At 39.5% G+C, this 21,354-nt stretch overlaps 1 protein-coding gene across 1 annotated transcript in view; it reads right to left on the reverse strand.

Moving 5' to 3' along the window:
- Window positions 1–21,354, reverse strand: part of Dhc93AB (Dynein heavy chain at 93AB) — a 646,785-nt gene that overhangs the window by 461,532 nt on the left and 163,899 nt on the right. The window contains exon 21 of the mRNA XM_070089003.1: window positions 20,451–20,629. Within this exon, the coding sequence (XP_069945104.1) occupies window positions 20,451–20,629 (179 nt within the window). The remainder of the gene's footprint in view (window positions 1–20,450; window positions 20,630–21,354) is intronic.

Below are 21,354 nucleotides of genomic sequence, written 5' to 3' on the forward strand. Positions count from 1 at the left end.
TTTGTAGTTACGGTGAGAGTAAGAGGTTGATGGGGTACAAGGAGAATGTCATTAGTGAGTAAGAGAGTTGTGAAAGTTTATAAATTAAATATGGAGAACGTTAGAGTAGGATACAAGAAACTTTCGGGAGAAAGATGACCTAGTGAGAGTATAGGTAATGATGAGCAGCTCGTGAAGGTATGGGGGCTAGATTTACAAATGTAGTATTAGAGTATGCAGAAGAAGCTTGAGGATATTGAAGAGTGGGCGAGGAAGGGAAGAGCAGTGATTGGTGGAACGACAAAGTAAAGAGAGTGGTGAGGGGAAAAAAGGGAAGCATATGATAGGTGCTTACAAAACAGAAGTGTCACAAGGAGGGTGGAGTATAAGGGGAGCAAAAGAGAGGTTAAGAGAGGGGTGTAAAATAAGACCATACAAGAGCGTCGGTGAGGTTTTGAAGGGGGCACTGCTTTCATAAATTGGGCAGAAGGTATTACATCTTTTAGTTAATGTGTGGGAGTAGCGTTATGCAGTGGGTAGAATAAAAGGGAGTAAAGCAGCTGGGATTCATGAGATCAAAACAGAAATGTCAAAAGTAGGTAGGGATATTGTTTTGGGGTGGTTGGTGCATTTTATTAATAACTGTATGAAAGAGGGTAAGATACCTAGAATGCATAGTTACTTTGCATAATGGAGAAGGAATAAATGAGAGTAAGAATTACAGGGCAATAAGCCCGCCGAGTATTCTCGGTAAAGTGTATGGCAGAGTTATTATTGAAATTATTAAGGGTAAGACAGGGAGAAGGATCAAAGATGAACAAAGAGGCCTGAGGAAGAGTTTATTAGCAGTAGTCCCTGTTGATTAGCAGTGGTCAGTCGTCACGAGAGGTCGCAGGTTCTGAGCTGCTTTGGGAATTAGTGTGGAGGGTTTCAGAGCTATGGCTTGCTTGTGCAGTGTTTTAAAATCTGAGGTTGAAGTGTTGAAGGAGGAGGTCCCACTTCTCCAGGAGGAAATTAGGAGGCTGAAGGTTCACCGCGATGGGTTTGAGAGTGAGTGTGAGGTGGCTGGAGTGGTTCAGGGAAATGAGGCTACCAGCAGTAACGTACAGCCTGTCACTCGCTGCGAGGAGGCTGAATGTGGGAAGAACGAAAAGGCTACCAGCAGTGAGGTGCAGTCCAGCACCTGCTACACGTGGCGAGTGGTTCCCAGTGATGGGAGGAGAATCAAATTAAAGAAAGTTAAGGGAGAAGATTTGAAGGTAGGAAATCGCTTCTCTGTTCTTCAGGATGAGTGTATTTCAGTGGTCAGTGAAGGTAAAGGTACTACTTCCCCTGCTAATAGAGGTAAGCAAATTCTCGTGGTTAGTGACTCAGTAAGATATATGGACCGTGCTTTCTCTAATAGGAATAAGAAGCTGAGAGATAGAGTGTGCTTCCCTGGAGATGGTGTTGGTGACATAGTCAACAGGTTGGATAATATTATGTCAGGTAATGGGAGCAAGCCCATTATCTGTCTCACTGCTGGTGAAAATGATATCGGGAAGGGTAGGAGAGAAGAGCTGCTAGATAAGTACAGGTCAGCTATAGATTTAGTTAGGTCTAAGGGAGGCATCCCAATCATATGTAGCATCTTGCCAAGAAGGGGAGTGGGGAATAAATGGTTGTATAGGGCAATTGGTGTAAATTGCTAGCTGGACAGATACTGCAAGGAACTTGCAGTTCCATTCATTGACAACTGGGACAACTTTTATGGCAAATGTGATATGTATGCAAGAGATGGGGTATGCAAGATAAGGGGTGGTAGCACTTGCCAACTCGATCGAGAGGGCCATTGCTAACATGTCTAGGATTCTAAACTGATAGAAGATAGAGGTATGGGTGTGTGTGCAAAACAATCAGGTTGCAACACTAGCGTTGAAAACAGTAAATGTTTAAAAGACATTCATCATAAAGTTACAAATAAAGACAATGGATCAAGTCAGCAAACAAAGGGAGACAGGAGAGGGCAGCGAGAGGCTAGCTCCCTTAAGGTTTACTATACTAATAGCAGAAGTGTAAGAAATAAGATAGATGAGCTAAGATTAATTGCAAGTGCATAGATATTATTGCTATAACAGAGACTTGGCTCAATCTGAAAGATAGAGAAATGCCTTCTGAACGTCACAAACAAGGCTATAAATTATTCCACACTGATTGGGTCAACAGGAAGGGTGGTTGAGTAGCAATGTATGTCAGAGACAATTTAAATTGTTGTGTCAAACAAGATATAAAACTAGAAGTGTCAGCTTCTGAATCTTTTTGCTTACAGCTTCTCGAGGGCCGTGAAAAGCTAATTTTGGGTGAGATTTACAGGCCCCCAAACCTTGATAGGGAGTACAGTAAACATCTATGGGACGAAATTCGTAAGGCATCTACAAACGAAAATGTTGTGCTAATGGGAGATTTTAACTTTAGTCAAATTGGCTGGAGCAATTTGGCATGAAATTTAGAGCCAAGTGGCTTTCTTGATACGATTCAGGATTGTTTTGTAAAACAGTTTGTGACAGAACCAACTAGAGGAGATAACCTGCTTGACTTGGTTCTTGCCAGCAAGGAATTGCTAATTAATGGTCTTGAGGTTAATGACGAGCTTGGAGAAAGTGATCATAAATCTCTCAGGCAATCATGTATCTGTCCCTGACTCCTGCTTGGCTGATTTCATAGGAATGAGAAAGTACCTGGGTGGGCTGAACTGGAAAAAGCTGAGTATGGGTCAGGTATGTGATGATGGTTGCCGATATGACATTTTCCAGAGCAGAGTTATAGCTGTTCAGACAACTTATGTTCCAAATAGGGAAATCAGATCAAACAAAAATGATCCTAAATGGATGAACAACAGATTGAAACATCTCATTGGTCATAAGATACGTATATATAGGCGAATCAAAAGAGGAAAGAGGCAGTGAAGAAACCAATATATCAGTTAAAGATAGAAATAAAAAAAAGGGAATAAGAAAAGCAAAAAGAGATTATAAGGTTAAAGTTGCAAGAAAATCGAGGACTAACCCAAAAGGATTCTTTCAGGTATACAGAAGTAAGATTAGGGACAAGATAGGCCCACTCAAAAGTCACTCGGGTCAGCTCACCGACAGTGATAAGGAAATGTTGAAGAATTGAGACACTTATGCAGTAAAGATTCCCATATGTTGCATAAGTGTCTGAATTCTTCAACTTGTCGGTTTTCAAAACCATTCATCATATAAGGAAATGCGTAGAATTTATAACATTTACTTCCTCTCAGTTTTTACGCAGGAAGATACTAGCAATATTCCAGAAATAATAAATTGTGTAGAACAGGACGATAATAAACTAAGCACGATTAGGGTCACAAGGTCCTTAGATAAATTGATAAATTAAAACCTAACAAATCCCCAGGCCCTGATGAACTGTACGCAAGGGTCCTAAGGTATGTAAAGAGGAGCTTAGCGAACCTTTGGCTAATCCTTTCAACATATCACTACAAACTGACATAGTGCCAGATGAGTGGAAAATGGCAAATGTGATACCTATTTTCAAAGCAGGTGACAGGTCCTTAGCTTCGAACTATAGTGGGAAAATTTATGGAATCAATAATTACCGAGGCAATTCGTAGCCATCTTGAAAATCATAAATTGATTCATGCCTTACGAATTCATCAACTTTTTTCACTAAGGTATTTGAGGGGTAGATCATGGTAATGAATATGATATTGTGTATATGGACTTCAGTAAGGCTTTTGATTGAGTCCCACATCAGAGATTATTGAGGAAAATTAAGGCACACAGAATAGGAGGAGAATTTTTTTCCTGGATGGAGGGAGGGTTGACAAATAGGCAGCAGAGAGTTTGCATAAATGGGTAAAAATCAGAGTGGGGAAGCGTAACAAGCGGTGTTCCACAGGGGTCAGTGTTGGGCGCCTTGTTGTTCACGATCTACATAAACGACATAGATGAGGGAATAAATAGCCACATAAGCAAATTTGCCGATGAGTGCTCTAAGGTGAGGACATTAGAGCACTCCAGCAAGATTTGAATAGACTGATGAAGTGGTCGGAGAAGTGGCAGATGCAGTTTAATAAAGACAAATGCAAAGTTCTAAACATTGGACAGGAAAATAATATTACTGATTGCGAAAAGGATTTGGGAGTTCTGGTTAGGAGTAATCTAAAACCAAGACAACAGTGCTTAAGTGTTTGCAATAAAGCGAATGGAATCCTTGGCTTTATATCAAGAAGCATAAATAATAGGAGTCCTCAGGGTGTTCTTCAACTCTATATATCCTTGGATAGGCCTCATCTAGATTATGCTGCACAGTTTTGGTCACCGTATTGCAGAATGGAAAACGTACAAAGGAGAATTACAAAGTTGATGCCATTTATCAGAAATCTTTCCTATGAGGATAGACTGAGGGCCCTGAATCTGCACTCTCTAGAAAGGTGTAGAATTAGGGGGGATAAGATCGAGGTGTATAAATGGAAAACACGAATAAATAAAGGGGCTGTAAGTAGCGTACTAAAAATATCTAGCAATGGTTTCAAGCTGGAAAAATTCAGATTCAGGAAGGAAATAGGGAAGCACTTGTTTGGTAATAGAGTTGTGGATGAGTGGAACAAACTCAGTAAGTACAGTTATAGAGGCTAAAACGTTGTGTAGTTTTAAATATAGGTTGCATAAATGCATGAGTGGTTGTGGGTGGGTATGAATTGGACCTGACTAGCTTGTGCTACTGTATCAGATGCCGTGAATGTGACCTGACCTAACTAGGCTAGGACATTGGCTTTAGCCGGTAGGAGACTTGGACCTGCCTCGCATGGGCCAGTAGTCCTGCTGCAGTGTTCCTTCTTTCTTATATTGTTATGTTCCTAGAACAAGTATTTACATTGAAGGCCAAAAGTGAACAATATGTAGATAAATGTAAGAAAAATTTTGTTGCATAAATGGATTTAGAAAAGGAATATGATAGATAAGGTAACAATGTTGGAATATGATAGATAAGGTAACAATGTTGGAATATGATAGATAAGGTAACAATGTTGGAATATGATAGATAAGGTAACAATGTTGGAATATGATAAATAAGGTAACAATGTTGGAATATGATAGATAAGGTAACAATGTTGGAATATGATAGATAAGGTAACAATGTTGTTATATGATAGATAAGGTAACAATGTTGGAATATGATAGATAAGGTAACAATGTTGTTATATGATAGATAAGGTAACAATGTTGTTATATGATAGATAAGGTAACAATGTTGTTATATGATAGATAAGGTAACAATGTTGGAATATGATAGATAAGGTAACAATGTTGGAATATGATAGATAAGGTAACAATGTTGTTATATGATAGATAAGGTAACAATGTTGGAATATGATAGATAAGGTAACAATGTTGTTATATGATAGATAAGGTAACAATGTTGTTATATGATAGATAAGGTAACAATGTTGTTATATGATAGATAAGGTAACAATGTTGGAATATGATAGATAAGGTAACAATGTTGTTATATGATAGATAAGGTAACAATGTTGTTATATGATAGATAAGGTAACAATGTTGGAATATGATAGATAAGGTAACAATGTTGGAATATGATAGATAAGGTAACAATGTTGGAATATGATAGATAAGGTAACAATGTTGTTATATGATAGATAAGGTAACAATGTTGGAATATGATAGATAAGGTAACAATGTTGTTATATGATAGATAAGGTAACAATGTTGGAATATGATAGATAAGGTAACAATGTTGTTATATGATAGATAAGGTAACAATGTTGGAATATGATAGATAAGGTAACAATGTTGGAATATGATAGATAAGGTAACAATGTTGGAATATGATAGATAAGGTAACAATGTTGGAATATGATAGATAAGGTAACAATGTTGGAATATGATAGATAAGGTAACAATGTTGTTATATGATAGATAAGGTAACAATGTTGTTATATGATAGATAAGGTAACAATGTTGGAATATGATAGATAAGGTAACAATGTTGGAATATGATAGATAAGGTAACAATGTTGGAATATGATAGATAAGGTAACAATGTTGGAATATGATAGATAAGGTAACAATGTTGGAATATGATAGATAAGCTAACAATGTTGGAATATGATAGATAAGGTAACAATGTTGTTATATGATAGATAAGGTAACAATGTTGGAATATGATAGATAAGGTAACAATGTTGGAATATGATAGATAAGGTAACAATGTTGGAATATGATAGATAAGGTAACAATGTTGTTATATGATAGATAAGGTAACAATGTTGGAATATGATAGATAAGGTAACAATGTTGTTATATGATAGATAAGGTAACAATGTTGTTATATGATAGATAAGGTAACAATGTTGGAATATGATAGATAAGGTAACAATGTTGGAATATGATAGATAAGGTAACAATGTTGGAATATGATAGATAAGGTAACAATGTTGGAATATGATAGATAAGGTAACAATGTTGGAATATGATAGATAAGCTAACAATGTTGGAATATGATAGATAAGGTAACAATGTTGTTATATGATAGATAAGGTAACAATGTTGGAATATGATAGATAAGGTAACAATGTTGGAATATGATAGATAAGGTAACAATGTTGGAATATGATAGATAAGGTAACAATGTTGGAATATGATAGATAAGGTAACAATGTTGGAATATGATAGATAAGGTAACAATGTTGGAATATGATAGATAAGGTAACAATGTTGGAATATGATAGATAAGGTAACAATGTTGGAATATGATAGATAAGGTAACAATGTTGGAATATGATAGATAAGGTAACAATGTTGGAATATGATAGATAAGGTAACAATGTTGGAATATGATAGATAAGGTAACAATGTTGGAATATGATAGATAAGGTAACAATGTTGGAATATGATAGATAAGGTAACAATGTTGGAATATGATAGATAAGGTAACAATGTTGGAATATGAAAGATAAGGTAACAATGTTGGAATATGATAGATAAGGTAACAATGTTGGAATATGATAGATAAGGTAACAATGTTGGAAAATGATAGATAAGGTAACAATGTTGGAATATGATAGATAAGGTAACAATGTTGGAATATGATAGATAAGGTAACAATGTTGGAATATGATAGATAAGGTAACAATGTTGGAATACGATAGCTAAGGTAACAATGTTGTTATATGATAGATAAGGTAACAATGTTGGAATATGATAGATAAGGTAACAATGTTGTTATATGATAGATAAGGTAACAATGTTGTTATATGATAGACAAGGTAACAATGTTGTTATATGATAGATAAGGTAACAATGTTGTTATATGATAGATAAGGTAACAATGTTGTTATATGATAGATAAGGTAACAATGTTGTTATATGATAGACAAGGTAACAATGTTGTTATATGATAGATAAGGTAACAATGTTGTTATATGATAGATAAGGTAACAATGTTGGAATATGATAGATAAGGTAACAATGTTGGAATATGATAAATAAGGTAACAATGTTGTTATATGATAGATAAGGTAACAATGTTGGAATATGATAGATAAGGTAACAATGTTGTTATATGATAGATAAGGTAACAATGTTGGAATATGATAGATAAGGTAACAATGTTGTTATATGATAGATAAGGTAACAATGTTGTTATATGATAGATAAGGTAACAATGTTGTTATATGATAGATAAGGTAACAATGTTGTTATATGATAGATAAGGTAACAATGTTGGAATACGATAGATAAGGTAACAATGTTGTTATATGATAGATAAGGTAACAATGTTGGAATATGATAGATAAGGTAACAATGTTGGAATATGATAGATAAGGTAACATTGTTGGAATATGATAGATAAGGTAACAATGTTGTTATATGATAGATAAGGTAACAATGTTGGAATATGATAGATAAGGTAACAATGTTGGAATATGATAGATAAGGTAACAATGTTGGAATATGATAGATAAGGTAACAATGTTGGAATATGATAGATAAGGTAACAATGTTGGAATATGATAGATAAGGTAACAATGTTGGAATATGATAGATAAGGTAACAATGTTGTTATAAGATAGATAAGGTAACAATGTTGGAATATGATAGATAAGGTAACAATGTTGTTATATGATAGATAAGGTAACAATGTTGTTATATGATAGATAAGGTAACAATGTTGTTATATGATAGATAAGGTAACAATGTTGGAATATGATAGATAAGGTAACAATGTTGTTATATGATAGATAAGGTAACAATGTTGGAATATGATAGATAAGGTAACAATGTTGGAATATGATAGATAAGGTAACAATGTTGGAATATGATAGATAAGGTAACAATGTTGTTATATGATAGATAAGGTAACAATGTTGGAATATGATAGATAAGGTAACAATGTTGGAATATGATAGATAAGGTAACAATGTTGGAATATGATAGATAAGGTAACAATGTTGGAATATGATAGATAAGGTAACAATGTTGTTATATGATAGATAAGGTAACAATGTTGGAATATGATAGATAAGGTAACAATGTTGGAATATGATAAATAAGGTAACAATGTTGGAATATGATAGATAAGGTAACAATGTTGGAATATGATAAATAAGGTAACAATGTTGGAATATGATAGATAAGGTAACAATGTTGGAATATGATAGATAAGGTAACAATGCTGGAATATGAGAGATAAGGTAACAATGTTGGAATATGATAGATAAGGTAACAATGTTGGAATATGATAGATAAGGTAACAATGTTGGAATATGATAGATAAGGTAACAATGTTGGAATATGATAGATAAGGTAACAATGTTGGAATATGATAGATAAGGTAACAATGTTGGAATATGATAAATAAGGTAACAATGTTGGAATATGATAGATAAGGTAACAATGTTGGAATATGATAGATAAGGTAACAATGTTGGAATATGATAGATAAGGTAACAATGTTGGAATATGATAAATAAGGTAACAATGTTGGAATATGATAGATAAGGTAACAATGTTGGAATATGATAGATAAGGTAACAATGTTGGAATATGATAGATAAGGTAACAATGTTGGAATATGATAAATAAGGTAACAATGTTGGAATATGATAGATAAGGTAACAATGTTGGAATATGATAGATAAGGTAACAATGTTGGAATATGATAGATAAGGTAACAATGTTGGAATATGATAGATAAGGTAACAATGTTGGAATATGATAAATAAGGTAACAATGTTGGAATATTATAGATAAGGTAACAATGTTGGAATATGATAGATAAGGTAACAATGTTAGAATATGATAGATAAGGTAACAATGTTGGAATATTATAGATAAGGTAACAATGTTCTTATATGACAGATAAGGTAACAATGTTGGAATATGATAGATAAGGTAACAATGTTGTTATATGATAGATAAGGTAACAATGTTGTTATATGATAGATAAGGTTACAATGTTGAAATAGGATAGATAAGGTTACAATGTTGGAATATGATAGATAAGGTTACAATGTTGAAATAGGATAGATAAGGTTACAATGTTGGAATATGATAGATAAGGTTACAATGTTGGAATATGATAGATAAGGTAACAATGTTGGAATATGATAGATAAGGTAGCAATGTTACAAGTGTATGGCCTGGTGGCTAAAGCTCTCGCTTCACACACGGAGGTCCCGGGTTCGATTCCCAGCAGGGTGGAAACATTTCGACACGTTTCCTTACACCTGCTGTCCTGTTCACCTAGCAGCAAATAGGTACCTGGGTGTTAGTCGACTGGTGTGGGTCGCATCCTGGGTGACAAGATTAAGGACCCCAATGGAAATAAGTTAGACAGTCCTCGATGACGCACTGACTTTCTTGGGTTATCTTGGGTGGCTAACCCTCCGGGCTTAAAAATCCGAACGAAATCTTATCTTATCTTAAGATTACTTAAAGCAGTTAAGGGACTTTATTAGGACAGTAAGGCTCAGGTTAGGAAGTACAGGAGAGAAAAAAAATATTTTGCAGTAAAAGTAGGCCTTAGGGATACGTGGTGTTACCAAGGTTTAACTTTTTTATAGACAGGGTTGTAAAACAAGTGAATGCTAGGGTGTCGGGGAGAGGCATAAGATTAAAATATATAGAATCCAAAACAAAGTGGGAATTGTGACAGCTGTTTATCGCCGATGACATAGTGCTTTTTGGGACATTGCAACTAGCTTAGGGGATTGCAACCCAACAGGGTTAAGCTGTTAAGTAGTGATGCAGGATAATCGGAAAATTCATGAAGTATCTGGTTATTAGGCCACAAAGAATATTCAGAATACTAAGAAAAATTGATGAATAACTAAGAGACTGTCAAAATAACTGATACCGACGATAGTGGAAGGCAGTATTTAGGAATATATGCAGAGATTCTTCCGAGAACATTCTAGTACCTTCCGGGATGTATGGTAGAATAAGCTGACAAATGAGCGCATTTGACTCCATTATTAATTAGAAGGTTTATATACAATATCATTGTTTTGAATGTGTACTGTCCACTAATGGAGAATAATCTATATGTCACATGACTTGCTGACGGCGATTAGATGTAGCTTAGAGCTGGCTGTTAAATCTCCAATTGTTTCCCATTTTTTGTAAACCTGCGATGTCCTCTCTACCGTACCCAAAATGGGGAGGGGACAGGTTGCCTGAGTGATGAACGGTGCCTCTCATATCTTATTGAAGCTGATTGGTGTCTCAATGCTACCTTACTCTAAGAAAACTTCCTCTCATTCCTCCTGTTGATACTCTTGCAATGTAGCATAGTTCCTGATGACACACGGAGACGTGGCAGAGTACTTGAGTGAAAGAATTCCTTATCCCAAAGCTTGTCTTGCATTGCTAAGATCGCCTGTCTGCAATTGTATTCATTGTCCTTTTCGCTTTCGGGCTGACCGGACCTACTGCGCAAACGCTCCTCAGTGGCCTGGCTGCAGTGGTGTGAGGTGGTGCTGTTGCGCGTCTATTGACACCTCAGGAAAATTACTGCTGTCAACATGGCGGTTTGTCATAGACGCCGGAAGCTTCTCCGGGGGACGATTTCGCCTAGTTCAGCACAGCTTCTCTTACCTAAGATCATCAGAGAGACGTATGGAATTCAAGATGGAGAATTATATGGAGTGGCTTTAAATGGAACGCATAAAATCTTCGTGAAACTGCTCAATGCAACGGTATATGAATCGTTGGTTACTCGTTTCCAGGACGTGAGTCTTGATGTTACACCTGCTGTACGTGTGAGAATGAGTGATGTATCCAGGCATTATACCTGGATAAAGTTATGTAACGTTCCCTTCGAGGCGGATGAAGCTGATATCAGAAAAGTCTTCGAGAAATATTGGACAGTTCATTTTGCCCAGCATGGTATGTGGGTAGCAGGCGCCTACGCAGGTTTGCCAGAAGATACTTTTAACCTTAAAATGACACTGAGACATCCCATACCGTCTTACGTTTATCTTCAGGAATTCAGGACACAGGTCATGGTTTTATATCCTGGGCAAAGGCATATGTGTCGCCTATGTGGTGAGTATGACCACATAGTTGCAGCATGTGAGAAGAAAAGACGCGTGCCTGAACCTGTGGTAGAAGACGCAGCCTCTGTCTTATGGGTGGCAGGTGAGGATCAATCACCTGAGGGAGGGCGTGGTCGTTTGTGAAGTGAGATGGTGGAGCAAGCTTTTAGGACTGGGGGTGAGTCCCCCCCCTCAGTTTCCTGCCCCAGAATCTCCTTCAGTGACTTCTGCAGGGATGGTACCACGAGAGGAAGTGTTGGAAATAGAGGAAGAAATGGGGGAAGTTTTGAAGACCTTGTCACCGCCTGAGGAGGACGTTACATCTGAGCAAGAAGTAGCTGGAGAGTTATCGCTTCCAGCTTGTCAACGATATAAGAATTTGGGGATTAATGATGTAACTGAGAAGTCAGTGGAATTAATAAATCATTGTAAGGTGGATGTTGAGGTTCACCGTGAGGCTTCCCCAGACCATGTTATGGGGGACATGATTGTAACAAGGAAACGGGCAGCTACGTCAGACTCGGATGATGTCCTGACGCCAGCACAGAGGCCTGGGAAGCAGACTGGGATGGTAGGAGAGGGAAGAGGTGGCGATGGGGGAGGTCATGATAGGAGACATCGGAAGAAGGGAGGAGGGAAAGAAGGTATTGTGAAAATAACACAAAGAAATACTAATTCTAGTGGTGAAAAGAGCGAGGAGAAGAGGCAGGGGTGGAAAATTTAAAAGGCCTTTGGTGTATGACTGTAAATGTTAATGGCTTATGTAGCAGAATAAAGATAGAATGGTTGTGTATGTTTCTTAATAAATATAGAGTGGATGTTGTGTTCCTCCAGGAACATAATTTCAAGGAGGGTAAAATGTTAGAGGTAGCAGGTTATCAAGTAATGACCCTGTAAAACTACCCCTTTAAAAGGTTGTGTGGGTATTTTAATAAAGGAGACGAGCCCATTTGTTTTGCAGAGAAGTGAGGGGGAAGGATGTTGCATGTTTATTTTGCAGAGAAATGGGGGGGTGGGGGGAGGATGTTGCATGTGGATGGGTCCTGGATGGGTAAGCATGTATCTTTTGTAAGTGTGTATGCGCCTGAGGAGAATAGCATGCAGGTAAGGAAGGATTTTGTGTGCGAGGATCTTGTCCATTTCTTGTCTGCACTTCTGGAAGAAGCAATAGTGTGGGGGGGGGGGGGGTGACTGGAACTGCGTTACTAGCACGACTGACGTAAAACCAAAAGGGGCAGAACATATGTCTGTAACTCTCAGGGATTTGATGAGGGACGTTAGGTTACATGATGCGTTTGGGGGGGAACAGAACATACTTTTGTTAGGAGGGGATACGCAGCGAGGTTAGTGTATCTTTCTCAAGGGGTTGTTGTGAAATCTTTTAATACCGTTGAGGCGGCTATGTGGGATCATAGGGCTGTAGTGGTGGAAGTAGGGTGGGAGGAGCTGGCAGAAATATATAGGACTTATTGGAAATTGAACATTAGTGTGTTGAGTGATGAAGAAGGTTTGGAGGGTTTTTCTATTCTATGGATAGAGCTTTACAAGGAAATTCAGGAGGTGGATGGCATTGTAACATGATGGGATTTTGTGGCTAAAGAAAGGATAAGAAAGTATTATGTGAGGGAGGGTATATGTATAAACAATTTAAAATATAGGCTTGCAAGACTCAAGAAATCGTAATGACACGATTGCAAACAAACCATACCCCCGGCCGGGATTGAACCCGCGGTCATATTGTCTCAAAACTCCAGCCCGTCGCGTTAGCCACTAGACCAGCTAGCCACAATAAGATTCATCCAACTAGGTATATTTCTACACCATAGGAAGGTTAGCACAGGCACCTCTGTGACCACAAATGCAAGTTTTTATAGACGAATCTCCAGCTAGCGTGGCTCAAGTCCCTTCACTGTTGACGGCAGTGAAGGGACTTGAGCTAGAGTTCGTCACGGCCACGCTAGCTGGAGATTCGTCTGTAAAAACTTGCATTTGTGGTCACAGTGGTGCCTGTGCTAACCTTCCTATGGTGTAGAAATATACCTAGTTGGATGAATCTTATTGTGGCTAGCTGGTCTAGTGGCTAACGCGACGGGCTGGAGTTTTGAGACAATATGACCGCGGGTTCAATCCCGGCCGGGGGTATGGTTTATGGACTTGCAAATTATTTAGAGGATCGATTAAGAGGTTGTTATGGGCAGGGGATGGTTGGTGGTGTTTTTACCATGGACGAAATAGTAGACATAAAAGAGAGATTGCAAACATTGCAAAATGATCGGTTTCAAGTGATAAGGGTGCAAGCAGTGTTAGAAGAAGTTTTGTGGGGGGACAAGCCGTCAGCGTGTGTGTTGCGACATCAAAAGCAAAGGCAGGCGCTGACAGCTATCCAGAGATTAGAGGTAAATGAGACGATGGGGATCTATAGAGCAGGGCAGGAGATAAGAAATACGAAGGGTATGAGTGCATATGCGGATGGATATGTGGTATGAAAAGTACTGGACAAGTGGGAGTGTGGATGATGTGGAGTTAGACAGGGTGTGTACATATGCAACGTGCAATTTAGGTAACAGTGATAGAATAGCTTTGGGTGGGGTTATTACTGCAGAGGAAATAAAGATTGCTTTACAGGGAATGAGGAAGGGAAAAGCCCCGGGTATTGATGGTCTACCGGTGGAATTTTATTTAGAGCATTGGGCGTTGATAGGAAATTTCATGGTTAGGTTATTTAATTATATGAAGGAGAAGGGTAAGTTGGGAGATAAGCAGACTACAGCAGTTGTGGTGCTGGTCCCGAAAAGTAAGGGGCAGCCCACCCTTCGGGAGTATTGGGCAATATCGTTGCTATGTGCGGACTATAAGGTTTTTGCAAAAATTTTAGGTTATAGGGTTAAATGTGTAGTGGGGAGGGTCGTTTCAAAATCGCAGTTTGGGCTGCCCGGAAGGTTGATGATTGAAGGACACGGGATTCTGAGAAGTTTTGTGGAGTCAAAAGGAGGAGGAAAGGGGGCAGCTTTACTGGCTTTGGACTGGCAGGCAGCCTATGATAGAGTGGAAAGGCGTGCACTGCAGGTTATACTTAGGAGACAAGGTTATGGGGAAGAAATAGTTGATTGGGTAAATATGCTGTATAGGGGAGCAAAAATGAGGGTACAAATAAATGGGTGTATGGGGAGGGAATTTGCGATGGGTAGAGGTCTCAGACAGGGGTATCCCATGTCACAGATCTTATTTGCGTGTTTTCAGGACTCCTTTTATAGAATTGTTGAACGTACCGTCAGTACCCGTGGTGAGGGTGGGGTTGAGGGAGGGACGTTTTGGCCGGGATTAATAGGTTATGTAGATGATACGACTGTTCTGGTCCGTGAAAGGATGTCTATGAAGGTACTGGACGATGTTGTGCAAGTGTTTGAACGTGCCACGGGTATGAAGGTAAACTGTGAGAAGTCAATGATCATGGGGTTGGGCACTTGGAAAGGGGGGCGGGGGGTAAGGTGAGTTATAATGTTGTTAAAAAGTGTGCGGTGTCGCTAAAGTTTGAGACACTTATGCAACATATGGGAATCTTTATTTAGGAAACGCTTTGCCACACAGTGGCTTCATCAGTCCAGTACAAAGCAGGAAGGTATAAGGAGAGGAGGAGTTTGAGGTAATCAGTCCCTCAGCCTGGAATCGATGTGTTCAGTCCATCAATCTTGTAGAATGTACAGCATAGGGTCATAGACATGGCTTATATACTGTAGTCAGGTGAGGTGAAGCAGGAGGAGGCAGGGTCATAGTGTAGACAGCCTGTACTGTCTGCAAAGAGAGCCCATGCTGTTTGCCAGCTGAGTTCCTATTTCGCACCATGCTCGTGCTGCCACCTATAGGCCTGCCACTTCAGTATGCCCAGACCTGCCTCTACCTCCCTCTCTCAGCGGCCTTCACTCAGACAACAAGGTCTCTCTCTCGTGGGCATGGCCCTCCCAGGCCATGGGCATTAACACACTGCCTGTGTACCCCACGACATTGCAAATAAAGTAAGAAGCCTCCGAATCTTTTATCATTACTTCCCGCTACCAAGAATCACCAATTAACCCATAATAATTGGTAGAAGCGGTGGTTGCAGAGGCTGTGTTGCCGAGGAGGGAAGGAAGAGGATTGAAGTTGTCTTCACTTCATCGCCCCACACAAGAAGCATCTGTCTCTCAACGAGTTATCCTGATGTCGTGTCTGCACGTTTCAGCATCCAGACACAGGTACAAGCAGGATTTGGCCGAAATTTACAGAATTTCTTCGAGAATTGTAAGTGGCATCCCTGTGACTCCACGCCACAGCATCCCATGCTGTTCAAGTCACGTGTTCAGCATATGGTTTTGCTGTTGTTGTTCAGCTCAGCATGGCTATTTCAGCAAGTCAGAGGTGAGTTTTGTGGTGATTTCTGCATCTACTGTGAGTGTTTCTCCTATGGTTGTGGGTGGGAGAGAAGGAAGAGGCCGGGTTCCTTGCCTCGTCCATGCTTGCCCTGCTGTACACCACACCATACACCACTCACCTTTGCTCTCACTCCCTCTGTTGTGTTTACTGCTATTTTCCATGTGAATTCATTGCCAGAGCTGTGTATCCGAGTGCCTGAGGCCACTCGAAGCCACGCGGATCACTAAGCCATGTGTAGACGAAGCCACATAGATCATGAAGCCACGTGGATCGGCAAGCCACATAGATCACAAAGCCACATGAGGTGTGGATGATGCCACGTGGATCTACAAGCCACATAGGTTACCTAGCCAAACGTCCCTAGCCACATGCTGTGGTCTGCTACTGCATCACTGATGTCACCTTATGATGTCACCCATGATGCTGCCCTACTTCACGATGTCACCGACAATGTTTGCTAATGTCACCTCGAGACGTCTGCTGATGTGACCTCGCGATGTCACCCCATGACATCACCTCATGATGTCACACCTGATCGAGTGTTAGTTTCACAATATGTTGTGTTGTCGAGAAGATAGAAAGAAGATATATGTTGTATGTTAATCAATTCCTCTCATTCAGTGTTCTCGCATGTTCGTGTATAGTTTAGTGTCAATTTTTGTACAGAAAAGCATCATTTGCTAGTATGCCATGTTGTACCGCCTGTTCAGTGTGGGTGTGTGCAGTTTTCCATTTGTCCTGTGTGGTCTTGAGCCTAGCTGTGTGACGACCACAGGTCTGCACCCAGACCACTGTGTAGCACCTCGTGTTACTTGTCACCCGGTGTGACCCGCACATTTGACAGCTGATATTAGTCAGCTCCGAGCATCTGAGCCTCTTATACAGAAAACTTTTTGTGTTCGTCACTCGTGATGCCCTGCAGAATCGTAACTGCTGCGATTCCCATTGAGATATGTTTCACTTCACCTCCAGACTGTCAGAGTGCAGTTATATGCAGAGAAACAAGTCTGGGGACGTTTAGACTAATCTCTTCTATAACTCCAACTGCCGAGAGAATGACACTCATCATGCCGCAGTTTAAACCCCGTCAGCAGGCACTGTGCCAGCCTCGTGTCACAAGCTTCAGTGAGCTCCTGCACAAAGATGATGTCACTTTGACTGCTAGCTCGCTCACTGCAGTGTGGTGTATGCTGTTACGACTCCCAGGTGTTTTGCCAAGTCGTCTCTACCACGACTCACTTCACGCTCGCCGGCAGTGACAGCCCCAGCGACAGTACCAGTCGAGAAATGTTCTCCTGAGTCGCCTGCCAGAAGAAGTCCTGCCCAGTTGCCGAGTACTGACGACGCCTCACTCGAGGGCACAATCAGGTTGTGCCCCCAAGTTGAGTGAAACCTGCAGCGACTCCTACAATGACTGCTTCACCGTTCCAGAGGAGACCATACCCTGTTACGTCACAGCTCAGCTGCAGCGATGTCTCCTGTGTTGCAGTATCTGTCCATACGCAGGAAGGCATGCAGTGATGCCCATTGATGCTCACTGCCTTAGACCATGATGTTCAGCACACCCTACTTTTTTTTCTTCCCTCCCTGTAGGAAGTTTTTTTTTACCCTGTCCGTGTATGTATATATATATATATATATATATATATATATATATATATATATATATATATATATATATATATATATATATATGTGTGTGTGTGTGTGTGTTTTTATTTTGTGTTCTGTGCCCTGTTCCTGCAATAGAGAGACCGAGCTCTTTTTTTATAGCCAGTCATGGTCAGGGACGACCATGGTGGCGCATGGCCGAGCAAATGTAGACAGCCTCTACTGTCTGCAAAGAGAGCCCATGCTGTCTGCCAACTGAGTTCATATTTTGTGCCATGCTCGTGCTGCCACCTATAGGCCTGCCACTTCAGTATGCCCAGACCTGCCTCTACCTCACTCGCTCAGTGGCCTTCACTCAGACATGGCAATCACTCAGGCCATGGACACTTAACACACTACATGTGTACCCCACGACATTGCAAAGAAAGTAAGAAGCCTCCAAAGCCTTTATCATTACTCCCCGCTCTGCAAGAATCACCAATAAATCCCAAAAACAATAGTGGTACCATCCACTAGTCGAAGTAGGTCTTCATGCAAAGGTTGGACAAGTTTTGAAGAATTCTTTGTATCAAGACCCCATGATGATGCAGTGTCCGACACTGCATCATCGTGGGATATTGATACAAAGAATTCTTCAAAACTTGTCCAACCTTCGGACGAAGACCTACTTCGACTAGTGGATGGTATCACTATGACCCCGCCACCTCCTGTTTTGCCTCACCTGACTACAGTATTTAAGCGCTTCTATGGCCCTATGCTGTACATTCTAGAAGACTGGACTGAACACTTCGACTCCAGGCTGAGGGACTGATTACCTCAAACTCCTCCTCTCCTTACACTTTTCTGCTTTGTATTGGACTGATGAAGCCAATGTGTGGCGAAACGTTTCCTCAATAAAGATTCCCATATGTTGTATAAGTGTCTCAACCTTCAGCACAATAGCGGCCACAGGTTGAGTGGGTTACTGTAGTTCGTACTCTGCTTGTTGGTAAATGGTTACAAAGAGCAGGTACTCCTGCAGGAAATTATTATTCTCATTTTTCTAAAGATAAGGAATTAGTATAACTTGCATACCTCAAGCTTCCCGAGAAATATAGACTAAAAATCAGAAAATAAAAATTGTTGGATGGATATTCATTAACTGACTTTGGAAAAGAGAAAGTGTTTCTCTTTAACAAGTGACGCTGTTCCAAAGGTGTAAATAGGAACTTTGATAAATTCTTGAAGAACTGTATGATACAATTTGTGCTGACCTCAGGAAAGGATCCTGATATTTTTAATATAGTTTTAGAATTAGGTGATAAATTCTTTGCTAATTAAAAACTTGGAGAAAGTAAAAATCATTCTCATTCGGAGTTTTCTCCGACTCGTTATAAACCAAACTCTAAATTTTATGGTCCTATGAAATATATGCCTAACATGAATTTTCAAGGACTTATGAACTTAAATGTGCAATGTCAAGGCAAAAACAATGGTAAGTCTAAAAATGGTCATGGCACGAATAATTTAAACCTCGATACTTGTTACTGTACAAAAAGAGCCACGTCGAAGAAATCTGGAGGTTCAGAGATCTGTCGAATATCCGCATCCGCATCCGTGGAACATCCGCACAGTTTCTTACATCTGCATCCTCATTTTACTACAAACAGATATCCACATATGCATCCGCATCCGCAAAATAAGTAATACATCCTCATACACTTCTGCATCCGCGGATATCTAAATTTTCACAACCGATACATCTCTAGATCAGAGTGCGGGACGAGGCAGCAGAACTCGCTTAGGTAACTTAATACAGTAATTCGTATTAAGTCTTCAAATCCCACCCGTTCTTTTGTTTGATTTACATAATAAGTAATTAGCAAATGTTAGTCAGTTGAGGGCTTTAACGAAATTTTACATTTATTTTGAGGTTACAAAAAATATTTTTACACCATAAAACTTCTTAATAATTATCAGATGAAAAATGGTATGGTGCTGTCAACAAGATATGGAAAAGACACTTATGATAAGTTCAGGATATTTATAATAGGAATCTTCTCTCCAGGAATGGCTTCTTCACTCCTAGTAATAATTGTACATACATAGTATACAGTACTAACAACATGAAGAATTATATACATGTGCAACACCAGCGTATCTTTAGTTGTAGACGTTTTGCCAATCAGTGGCTTTATTAACACAAGGACATAATGTGAAAAATGCAGAATAATACACAAAGAATGATACAGAGGACATCTCCACAAACTTCTTGCTTACTACCGGCTCATTTCTGGGTATGACATACAGCTACTGGGAATTCCAGCCAACCAATGACAATGTCTTTATCTGCTGCACGTCTCTCACCTGACGCAAGTAAATAGGCGCCAAGCTTCATGCATGTGCTTCAGATTCTTGAAGACTACGGTGTTCTTCACTAGCTGCAACACTGAAAGGCTGACTACCTCATATTTTGTATATAATTCTAAATTTTTCATATTATGTCCTTGTATTGCACTTATAAAGCCACTGGTTGGCGAAACGTCTACAAATCAAAATACCCTGATGTTGCACATGTACATAAGTTTTGTCCACAGTTATCAGCTGTTTTCAGGGACTGAGTTACATCTTTTAAGTCTGTTAATTAGGTCTCTGATAGGAATAAACTGCAGCTGTTACTTATTTCTTCGACGGGTGTGTGTGTGTGTGGGGGGGGGGATGAACGCCAAATTCTTAACTTACTAGTAATCTAGCGGTTTTTTAAGTTAATCTCATGCTTTTGGATCTGCTACAGACTCGACGTAAGAGATATTTAGGAAAGCATATACCCTTTTCGTGAGTTGCAAAAAACTGATTCACAAAATGGGAAGTATAGAGGATCCAGCCTCACCTATGTCTCAGCTGTGACTGCCAGGCAAACTCAGCTGCGCTCTCTACTCGACCACTGATGAGTCGCGCCACCACGTCCCTGGCGTGGACGTCGATGGTGCAAATTGTCATGATCTTCTGTCTCTGTTGCCTCGTTAACTCGCCCAGCAGAAGGGAGATAAGTGCATTCAGCTGCTGCACCTGCAGGTAAAGCCCCAGCCAAGTTAATTTGCTTAGTTTACTGTAATTAAATAATATCAGGCAAGTAAATAATTCTTTCGGGTAAAATAGGTAATAGACGAGTATACTGTAGTTAATATATCTTGCTCGCCTACAAGATATTATTAAATGTCAGACTAAATATGTTTTGTACTGAAAGTAGTATGTATGAATAATCAAAATTCAAGTAAATGTAAATCATCGAAACTTTTTCTGCAAGATGAGTAAATATAAGTTTTTTAAAGATGAACACACTGTAGAAAAAATATGAATTAGTAGAAATTTTCACATAAATGTAAGTAAATAACTCGTATCTCCTGTGAAAACAAATGGAGGTGATGAAATTAATGTGAAAAAAAGATGAATTCTGACATAAATATTAACAAATTTAAATTAATCTTAATTATAAAAATCTTCGAAATGGAGATGGATAAATGAAATATTTGAAAATGAGAACAAATGGAATCTTCGACTCTGTTGTGACAGTAAACAATAACACCAACGTAAAGAAATGGAGAGAAAACATATAAGAATAAAGGGACACTAGTCGGTCAACTGATGAAAATACGTAGGTGTAGAGTATACCTGGAGAGGGTTTCGGGGGCCAACGGCCTCGCAGTGGTTCAGGGCCTGATCAACCAGGCTGCTACTGCTGGCCGCACGCAGACCGACGTACGAACTACAGCCCGGTTGATCAGGTACTGATT

Source organism: Cherax quadricarinatus, chromosome 27 (genome assembly GCF_038502225.1).
Source record: "Cherax quadricarinatus isolate ZL_2023a chromosome 27, ASM3850222v1, whole genome shotgun sequence".
Lineage (NCBI taxonomy): Eukaryota > Metazoa > Arthropoda > Malacostraca > Decapoda > Parastacidae > Cherax > Cherax quadricarinatus.